This window comes from Procambarus clarkii, chromosome 31 (genome assembly GCF_040958095.1).
Source record: "Procambarus clarkii isolate CNS0578487 chromosome 31, FALCON_Pclarkii_2.0, whole genome shotgun sequence".
Classification (NCBI taxonomy): Eukaryota; Metazoa; Arthropoda; class Malacostraca; order Decapoda; family Cambaridae; genus Procambarus; species Procambarus clarkii.
This window is the reverse complement of record NC_091180.1, coordinates 13,267,781-13,278,999: the sequence shown is the minus strand read 5'-3', so window position 1 is coordinate 13,278,999 and position 11,219 is coordinate 13,267,781. Positions and strand designations below refer to the sequence as shown.

Below are 11,219 nucleotides of genomic sequence, written 5' to 3'. Positions count from 1 at the left end.
TCCAATTGCAGCCGCTCGAACCTCAGCATGAATCTCTGGAGGATGGAGTCCGTCTGGAAGGTGACAACACACTTGAGATTCCTCTCGCCCTTGGACACAACAACAGCTCCCTCGATCATCCGGTTGTGTTGCTTCATGAAGGAGTCGTGGCACAGCTCCGACACCGCATCTGGGGAGGGGACGGAGAGATGCTGTCAGACGGGAGATGAAGATGATGTGTGTCTGGGGAGATGGAGATGCTGTTAGTGGGATGGGGAGTGAAAGTGTAGGAAGTGTGTGAAGGAGGAGTAAAGAGAGTGAACAAGTGAGAATATATAAACATATCCCATTCACCTGGGTACTTGTAGACTTGAAGTGTCTCCAAGGAATAGTGGAACACTCTAAGTGCTCTGAGCTTTAGTAGCAGTCAGGAGAGAGAGACGAGAAGTCTAGCTGGACAGCGGTTAGCAGCTTCTGTAATCTTTCCTTATAAAGACGTGTGAAATTATTGTGTGAAATTTCCTCACACAACCAGACCATCACCAGAGAAATCTTAACAAGCAACACGGAAATTGTCGATAGATACAGCGACAGCAGGAGACTCGACATCAGCGAGGCACTACACATCAAAATGTCAACACCAGCAATCAACAGCCAATTAACGCATAACAACATTCTACCCATTTCAAGACCCCGAACCAACACGGAAGCAACAAGAGAAAATTCGCAGTAATTCGAGTTCTGACTATGTAAAATTATCTTTACCCATTATTACCCATTGGTTTGTGTTCTATCACCTCACCCAAAAACTTTTGTCATATCATCTCACCCAAAAACAAATATAAGCATGAAACGGAGTACCATAAATAAAAATGTGAAAATCAACTTTGGAGAGTTAATTTTTCCAATACCCTCGACAGTGAAGAAAACCGTAAGAAATATTGAGAAGATTCGTGTTAGAATCATTAATCTTACTCTTTCGGTCATATTCAACAACATATGTTTACAAGAAAGACTGCTACCAAAATACACTAATATTATATATATATATATTTATATATATATATATATATATATATATATATATATATATATATATATATATATATATATATATATATATATATATATATATATATATATATAACTGTGGGGTGTTCAGTTGCATATTGTCCTGGGGACCATTCAGGCTTGTTCGCATATATATATATATATATTATTGAATATGACCGCATATTCTGTATTTACTATCTTCTGATTTAGGGCTTCTATTCCTCTAACTATTTTCTTAGCATCAGGGCTTAGCTGAAATAGGAGTTCTCCAAAACTCATTTTCGAAATTTCAAGGTGAAGGAAAGAAGTGAATTACTATAGAATGTATTACATTTATTTATACAATTTGCACAACGTTTCGAACCTCCATGGTTCATCCTCAAGTGAAAAGAATTTTCAGGTTTGGTTGATTTTATACCCGCACTGGGTAAGGTGATAAGACAATAAAGGTGAAAACATGGGAGATACATAAGGGATAAATGGGGGGTGAAACATAAGAACATAAGAATAGAGGTAACTGCGGAAGGCCTATTGGCCCATACGAGGCAGCTGCTATCTACATACAAAGATTAATCAAGTGTAATTGGCCTGTTATGTTGAACGGTGTCTTCTGTGTTGGCATCGTTACATTCTGGTCTTGTCCTTACTCTCATGGTGGGTAGAGTAAATAGTTCCGTGATTTGGGTGTTCATGGTAGGTTGTTCTATTCTTATGTGAATTGCTTCAGGAATTTGTAATCTTCTTGCATCTTGGGTTTTGTCTATTATACAGGTATTTTTGTTCAATATTTCTCTTGTTAGGGTGATGTCATGGGCTTCTCTCATGTGATTCCTAGGGGCACCGGATTGAAGATGGCATGTCAAATGCCTCGTCAGCTTGGTCGACGTCATACCTATGTACTTAGATTGAAGGTTATATCCTTCGTGGGGGCAAGTGTACATGTATACAACGCTTGACTGCTGTAGAGGGTTCTCCGTCGGCTTCGGGCTGTTTTTGATAAGGAGTTCGGAAGTCTTCTTGGTTTTGTAGAATATTATCAGGTTTATGTTTTGGTTAGGAGTAATGCTTTTTACTCCTTTACGGATTATTTCTTTCATTATTCTTTCCTCTTTTATATGTTAACTGTGCATGGTTGATTTGTAATATAATTTTATTGGAGGCATTGTGGTTTCTGTTCTAGGTTCAGGATTATACCAACGGTCCAAGTGTCTTATTATAGCAGCGTTTATTTCCGCGTTGCTATATCCGTTGTTCACCAATACCTGAGTTACTCTTTCAAACTCTCTACTCATGTTGCTCCATTCAGAGCAGTGGGTAAGCGCTCGACGAATATAAGCATTGAGAACACTGGCTTTGTATCTTTGGGGGCACTCACTTCTACCGTTCAGGCATAATCCTATGTTGGTGGGCTTAGTATATATGTTGGTGCTTAAAGAAGTTCCTGTTTTTGCTATTAGTACATCTAAGAATGGCAGACTGTTATTTTCACTATTTTCATGTGTAAATCGGAGTACTGACTCTCTCTCTCTAGATGGCTTTTTAGATCAATTCATCTGAGTCTTTTACTATTACGAATATGTCATCTACATAACGGCAATATACAGTTGGTTTTTGTCTGCTACTGAAGAATCTGTCTTCGATGGTTCCCATATAAAAATTAGCAAATAAGACTCCTAAGGGGGAGCCCATTGCTACTCCGTCTATTTGTAAATACATGTCTCCTTGTGGACTGATGAAAGGGGCTTCCTTTGTACATGCTTCGAGAAGACTCTTCAAGTGTGGCTCAGGTATGTCTAATATGGGGGTGCTCTCGTCACTGTATACTCTGTCCAGTATCATTCCTATGGTTGTGTCGACTGGGACGTTGGTAAATAGGGATTCGACGTCCAGGGAAGCAATGATTCCATCGGGCTGAGTAGATTTGATTAATTCTAGGAAATCTGCTGATGATTGTAGACTATACTTACTTGGAGTGTATGGAGTTAGGAGTTCATTGAGTCTTTTTGCCAAGTGATAGGTTGGAGTTGGTATTTGGCTGATTATAGGGCGTAGTGGGTTACCTGGTTTGTGCGTCTTAACATTGCCATAGGCATATCCTAAGCCATAGTCGCCTTGAAGTTTATTGAAATGCACACTACCTTTCTTTGCGTTGATTGCTGTAATTGTTTTGTTTACTTTCCGCTTAAGGTCTTCCAAAGGGTTCCTCGTGATTCGTTGAAATTTGGTGTCATCACTGAGGATCTCGCTAATTTTGTTCATGTATTCTTGGGTAGGAATCAATACATATGCTGCTGTCTTGTCGGCTTTTCTTATTGTTACGTCTTTCAGATTTTTTAGTTGTTTTGCTGCTTCTTTGAGTCGTGGGGTTAAGATTGTAGATGAATATGTTCCTCGTTTTTTCCCCGCTTCTGCTAGTAGTTCAGCCTGAAGTGTGTCAGTGGTGATGACTTTTTTGTTGTCTTCTAGCTTATGGATATCGTCCAGAAGCATTTCGATTTCCAGGCGTTTTTGATGCATCTTTGGTTTAGATATGAATTGACAATTTAGACCAAGATTTAAGAGGTCTCATTGGTCCTGGGTAAGATCATAAGAAGTCAGGTTAATGTAGCCATCTTTAGGACGAGGGATCTTTAACTGTCCACCGTTTAGGGCTGTTAACTTACGAAGTGTCTTTGTTTCTACACGAGTTTTATGTTGTTGTTTCAGGTTAAATTAAGTTTTGGAGAACTCCTATTTCAGCTAAGCCCTGATGCTAAGAAAACAGTTAGAGGGATAGAAGCCCTAAATCAGAAGATTGTAAATACAGAATATGCGGTCATATTCAGTGAGACATGATTGAAAGAAAACCTGCTGCCAGTATAAACCAATATATATATATATATATATATATATATATATATATATATATATATATATGAGAGAGAGAGAGAGAGAAGAGGGGAAAGAGAGAAGAGAGAGAGAAAATGGTGTACATATTCTGCTACACGTTGAGGGTTAGAGACAATATCTACTCTGGCGCGGGAAATACTTTCCCTGATGATTAGGGGACACGAGGGAAGAGGGGAAAAATATTACAGAGGGGAAGAGAAAAGGGAATAAAGAAGACACGAAGACAGGAGTAAGAGCGTAAACAGAAAGACAGAACGCAACAAGAACTTGCCCCAGTGGGAAACAACAAACAACAAACAAGAATCCCCACATACAGACAAATCACCCATAACAAACACCCACACAATAATAGACTGGCCTCAAATTCATGTAAACAGAGTTGCAATAAAGCCCAGTAAACAAGGTGAGACCCGGGTGATGAGAACAGGTGATGAGAACAGGTGCCCATGCTAGGAGGAAATACCAGTAAATACGTTACTGAAGGAGCAGTGGAGAGGTGTGTAGGGAGGAGGGCAGCAGCGGGGAGGTGTGTAGGGAGGAGGGCAGCAGCGGAGAGGTGTGTAGGGAGGAGGGCAGTAGCAGAGAGGTGTGTAGGGAGGAGGGCAGCAGCGGAGAGGTGTGTAGGGAGGAGGGCAGCAGCAGAGAGGTGTGTAGGGAGGAGGGCAGCAGCAGAGAGGTGTGTAGGGAGGAGGGCAGTAGCAGAGAGGTGTGTAGGGAGGAGGGCAGCAGCAGAGAGGTGTGTAGGGAGGAGGGCAGCAGCAGAGAGGTGTGTAGGGAGGAGGGCAGCAGCAGAGAGGTGTGTAGGGAGGAGGGCAGCAGCGGAGAGGTGTGTAGGGAGGAGGGCAGCAGTGGAGAGGTGTGTAGGGAGGAGGGCAGCAGCAGAGAGGTGTGTAGGGAGGAGGGCAGCAGCGGAGAGGTGTGTAGGGAGGAGGGCAGCAGCGGAGAGGTGTGTAGGGAGGAGGGCAGCAGCGGAGAGGTGTGTAGGGAGGAGAGCAGCAGCGGAGAGGTGTGTAGGGAGGAGAGCAGCAGCGGGGAGGTGTGTAGGGAGGAGGGCAGCAGCGGAGAGGAGGGCAGCAGCGGAGAGGTGTGTAGGGAGGAGGGCAGCAGTGGAGAGGTGTGTAGGGAGGAGAGCAGCAGCGGGGAGGTGTGTAGGGAGGAGGGCAGCAGCGGAGAGGTGTGTAGGGAGGAGGGCAGCAGCGGGAGGAGGGCAGCAGCGGAGAGGTGTGTAGGGAGGAAGGCAGCAGCGGAGAGGAGGGCAGCAGCGGAGAGGTGTGTAGGGAGGAGAGAAGTGGAGAAGGCTGTTGGGAGGATGTTTGTTTCACAAACATAGGAATGTGCCTCAATGCCAATAGTGACTGCCCAGACAGGTACAAGAGGAGTGTTGTCAACGCTCACGTCGACCGTGCTCTCAGCCACAGCTCAGGATGGAAGCAAGTCGATGAAGAACTCTGAAGGGTAAGGCAGGTACTAGTCAACAATGGCTTCTCAAACGGTTTTGTTGAAGATATAAAAAGAAAGGTGAAATGCCATGCAATCTCTGAAGAGTGTTGGGATCAAACTGTCGATTACTTAACCCAACACATTTAATTTAGTCTTTTCTAGTGTATAGTTACTTTGATAACTATAATTTATATATAAATCTGATATTATCCGAATGCAGTCACCTCCGACTTAGTCAGGTGTCGCCCTCAGCCTGACCTGTTGTCAGAATCGACACATGTATATCACTGAGCCCTGACTAAGGACAAAAATATAGGTAACATTTTATCATGGATACTTTATATTACCCAAACACGTGGGTACCTTATATGTAGAGTTATATATATAAATTACTGGACACTGTACATTATATGTACAGTTATATATACACTGAGACGCTAACAATGAGAGTAGCGTTACTCGTCAGTCATAATGGTTCTCTTCTGAACCATTTACGTCTCCTGACTGTATCTACTATGAAACAGCAAAACACTGTTCTTGAGACCCTCAGCCAACTACATTGACACGGTATATATATACAGGAACCGCAAACGTCTGTAGAACTTTTTCTGCCTTCTCAGGTGGCTCAATATTATTATTATCCTGATGTCGACGGTAGATTTCTAACTCCCTACGGCGTTAACAGTCACCATCTTCCACTGGTCGTATTTCAGAAGAGTGGATCACCTCATCGCAATTTTGCTATACGGCTCATCACACCCAGATCACCTCGTCACAATTTTGAAATATCGACTGGGTGGAAGAGAGTAGAAATAAATATTAATTTTGGAGAATTGATTTTTGAATTACCTCCAACAGTGAAAAGAAATGTACGAAAGATTGAGAAAATTCGTGTTAGAATTATTAATCTTACTTTTTCGGTCATATTTAATATATATATATATATATATATATATATATATATATATATATATATATATATATATATATATATATATATATATATATATAACACGTCAAGCCCGTAGGACTATAGCTCATGAATGCGATATGAGGACAAGGAGTTGGGATGTGAGGACATGGAGCTGGGATATGAGTACAAGGAGCTGGGATATGAGAACATGGAGCTGAGCTATGAGGACAAGGAGCTGGGATGTGAGGACATGGAGCTGGGATATGAGTACAAGGAGCTGGGATGTGAGAACATGGAGCTGAGCTATGAGGACAAGGAGCTGGGATGTGAGGACATGGAGCTGGGATATGAGTACAAGGAGCTGGGATGTGAGAACATGGAGCTGAGCTATGAGGACAAGGAGCTGGGATGTGAGGACAAGGAGCTGGGATATGAGGACAAGGAGTTGGGATGTGAGGACATGGAGCTGGGATGTGAGGACATGGAGCTGGGATGTGAGGACAAGGAGCTGGGATATGAGGACAAGGAGTTGGGATGTGAGGACATGGAGCTGGGATGTGAGGACATGGAGCTGGGATGTGAGGACAAGGAGCTGAGATGTGAGGACAAGGAGCTGGGATGTGAAGACAAGGAGCTGGGATGTGAGGACATGGAGCTGGGATATAAGGACAAGGAGCTGAGATGTGAGGACAAGAAGCTGAAATGTAAGGACAAGGAGCTGGGATATGAGGACAAAGAGCTGGGATATGAGGACAAGGAGCTGGGATGTGAGGACAAGGAGCTGGGATGTGAGGACATGTAGCTGGGATATAAGGACAAGGAGCTGGGATGTGAGGACAAGAAGCTGGAATGTAAGAACAAGGAGCTGGGGTATGAGGACAAAGAGCTGGGATATGAGGACAAAGAGCTGGGATATTAGGACATGGAGCTGAGATATGAGGACAAGGAGCTGGGATGTGAGGATAAGAAGTTGGTATATGAGGACAATGATCTGGGATATGAGGACAAGGAGCTGGGATGTGAGGACATGGAGCTGTGATATGAGAACATGGAGCTTGGATATGAGGACAAGGTGCTTGTATATGAGGACAAGGAGCTGGAATATGAGGACAACAGGCTGTCCTCATAAACACTGGCTAAAGGCTCGTTAATCTAACCCAGCCCACATTTTTTATGCAGCCCGCCTTAGGCTAGGCTCGTTAAGGCGATGGCCAGTCCCTCATCCAACCCTCACAAGACGCATTCATCAATTTTAACGTTTAGTGTTAAACATTTTTTTCCTCATAAGTTAATATTATTATATATTATAGTTCTATGAATAGTTAAGCGCAGGGTTAAGTTAGGGTTTTAGGTTCTGTTGGCGATTGTATGATTTTGTAGTACGTGGGTATATGGGGGTGATACATTTGTAGTATATGGGGTGATACATTTGTAGTATATGGGGTGATACATTTGTAGTATATGGGGGTGATACATTTGTAGTATATGGGGTGATACATTTGTAGTATATGGGGTGATACATTTGTAGTATATGGGGTGATACGTTTGTAAAGTTGAAATTCGAACAGAGGTAGTCAGCAAGGCAATATTCAAGAAAAGTTCGAACGTCATCATCTGTGAGTTATTGTAAAGAGATTTAATTTTATTCACAAACGAAGTTTGGTGGCTGGATTAATGAACGTTTGGCCAGCGTTAAAGAGGACGGGTTGCAATTCGTCCTCAGGTTATGCTTGTTTGCGGCCATTTATGATTTCATAAAACACCATGACTAATCCCGAGCCTTTCGCAACGGGTCAACGTTGGGAAAGCATAATAACGAATCATCGAATCATAATAACGAATCATCGAATCATAATAACGAATCACAGCTAACAAAGTCATGAGAAACACGGACGTATAACGAAACGACCGTTAAACGGCTGTAGCATTTTACGTGGCAATTTTGGGACATTTTCCAGGCTACCACGTCATGAGAAAACCCAAAACATTGCCAGGATAACCAATCACAGGCTGCCACGTCATGAGAAAAACCAAAACATTGCCAGGATAACCAATCACAGGCTGCCACGTCACGAGAAAAATCAAAACATATCCAGGATAACCAATCACAGGCTGCCACGTCACGAGAAAAATCAAAACATAGCCAGGATAACTAATCACAAACTGCCACGTCACAAGAAAAAAAATACATAGCCAGGATAGCTAATCACAGGCTGCCACGTCATGAGAAAAGCAGCTAGTCATAGGAGAATAATGGCGTCGCTGGGGCACAGGTGGCAAATAAGAAGTTTGATTAAATGAATTATGCTCTGTAGAGGAGTCTGAAAGCTCGAATCCCAGAACGAGAGAGAGAGAGAGAGAGAGAGAGAGAGAGAGAGAGAGATTCCTGGTATCAAAGTCGGAGAGGCATTGTCGCCCAGGGATTATAGATTATACTGAGGAGGTAAAAGGAGGGAGGAAGTGGTGAAAGGGGAGAGGGGAGGGAGTGGGAGAGGAGAGAAGGGGCGTGGTGGCGGGGAAGGGAGGGAGGAGTGGTAGGGGAGGGAAGGGGAGTGGTGGAAGAGAGAGAGAGAGTGAGAGAGAAATGCTCGTCCACATAGCTGGTACCTTCACATCCAAGCTGTTACACAAGTACACAACTCATCCTGCTGTCTAGATGTCACCTTTACTAACTGTGTGCACCACCGTATATATATATATATATATATATATATATATATATATATATATATATATATATATATATATATATATATATATATATATATATGTCGTACCTAGTAGCCAGAACGCAATTCTCGGCCTACTATGCAAGGCCCGATTTGCCTAATAAGCCAAGTTTTCATGATTTAATTGTTTTTCGACTACCTAACCTACCTAACCTAACCTAACCTAACTTTTTCAGCTACCTAACCTAACCTAACCTATAAAGATAGGTTAGGTTAGGTTAGGTAGGGTTGGTTAGGTTCGGTCATATATTTACGTAAATTTTAACTCCAATAAAAAAAAATTGACCTCATACATAATGAAATGGGTAGCTTTATCATTTCATAAGAAAAAAAATTGAGAAAATATATTAATTCAGGAAAACTTGGCTTATTAGGCAAATCGGGCCTTGCATAGTAGGCTGAGAAGTGCATTCTGGCTACTAGGTACGACATATATATATATATATATATATATATATATATATATATATATATATATATATATATATATATATATATATATATATATATATTCGTTTGCCTTTTTCGGGGTAGAAGGTAGACACAGTAGTCGCTTCTGTATATATTTATTGACTGAGATAGCAAGGTATATATCTGCCTAGCCGAGGTCCTTCTACTCTGAGCCTGTGAGGATAACTGAGGCTGCTGGGAGCATGCCTGATGCTCCTCTGTCTGGCATGACGTCAGAGGCCTACTTGCCTGTGATTGGTTACATTTCAACTGACAGAATTTTGAGTATAACACCGCTCGGACACGCTACCAAGTCGACGTCCCTTGTCGACAAGCTCTGGCTAGCTATATAGTTACAATGATACTGAAAGGACCTCGGTGGCATACAATAATGGCTTACATGTGAAATTTACATAATAAAACATTGAAAGAAGATCAGGTGTGCGTAATACAAACAACTCGGCATATATGCACCAAAAAAAAATTCATCATAATAGGTGAAAATCATGGTAACAATGCTTTGAATAAACCAGAGTATTAAGAACATGTGTATGTCTACTGATCAGATATGAACAATACAACTCAAGGTATTGCCTAAACAAAATTATTAACATGTGTCAATGGCATGTGCTTGAAAACCATACAAAATTAAACAATTATTACATTAATGGAACAAAGTTCTGACCTAACAACCACAATTGAATTTCAAGATAGATAATGATTTTTTTTTTTTTTTTTTTTTTTCTCTTTTTTTTCTGAAATAATACAATATATTTACAAGACCAATGTACAATATATATAATGTGCAATATATTTACAAGCATATACAAGACCTGGATCAAGAAGACTAACATCTGCGTGATAGCAGTCAGGATTCACTGGCCTCAATGTGGTTGCTAGAACAATAATAACTCCTATGACAAGCACTGTAAAAATACAAATGGTAGTAGACTTAACAATGGCATCTAATTTATAACCAAATAAAGTTGAGAAAAACTATACATTATATATAATGGTAATAATAAGACACATGTGGTAGAAATACTGCAAATGATTTTTTTTTTTTTTTTTCAAAACAAACAGAATAACTGCAGAGTGCAATCAATTATAAATTCTGCGGATATCTACACCTAGCTCATCCAGAGCACTATACAACTCTGGCTCTGACTGAAGGTCTGGAACAGATGAAACTTCATGTGACAAACTATCATCTTGAGAGATATCCTCGTTAAAATCTAGCCAATGGACGTGTGGTGAGTGCACGGTTGAAACGAGAGGTCTAGATCTAAGATTATAATTGCTAGTATGGGGTTGCTGAACATCAAGTGGTCTGTCAACCACAGAAGGTGGTGTCCGAGTAGGAGTATCTGTCTGGGTAAGTTCATTGTCATCTTCCTCATCAGTCTCGTCAACAGTCATTTTAGCTAACTTCATGTGGTCTAAATGTTCATTTATATACTCTCCTGTTAACAAGTTCTTAAGTCTGTATTTGTTACCTTTAATAAGCTCGATTACCTTATATGGACCCAAAAATTTCTTAGTTAACTTGTACATAGGACCAGACCTGTGTTGGTTAAGTATCATTACTACAGATCCAATAGTTATTTTACTGGGTTTAGCTCGTGCATTCCTTGCTAGAGTGAACTCGGCTGTTGCTTTGGACAGTTGTTCTCGTATTTTCTTGAATACTAGTTGCATTTGTCTACGCTTCACTTGAACAAAATTATCTACGTTATATAAGGGAGTAGGAGGTACGTTAATCAATT

The 11,219-nt window shown here is 41.3% G+C and overlaps 1 protein-coding gene across 1 annotated transcript in view; it reads right to left on the bottom strand.

The window, feature by feature from the left end:
* loaf (lost and found) overlaps positions 1-11,219 on the bottom strand; it is a gene marked incomplete in the record, with an annotated part of 419,589 nt that overhangs the window by 153,418 nt on the left and 254,952 nt on the right. Inside the window, 1 exon segment of the mRNA XM_069334146.1 lies at positions 1-169. Within this exon segment, the coding sequence (XP_069190247.1) occupies positions 1-169 (169 nt within the window).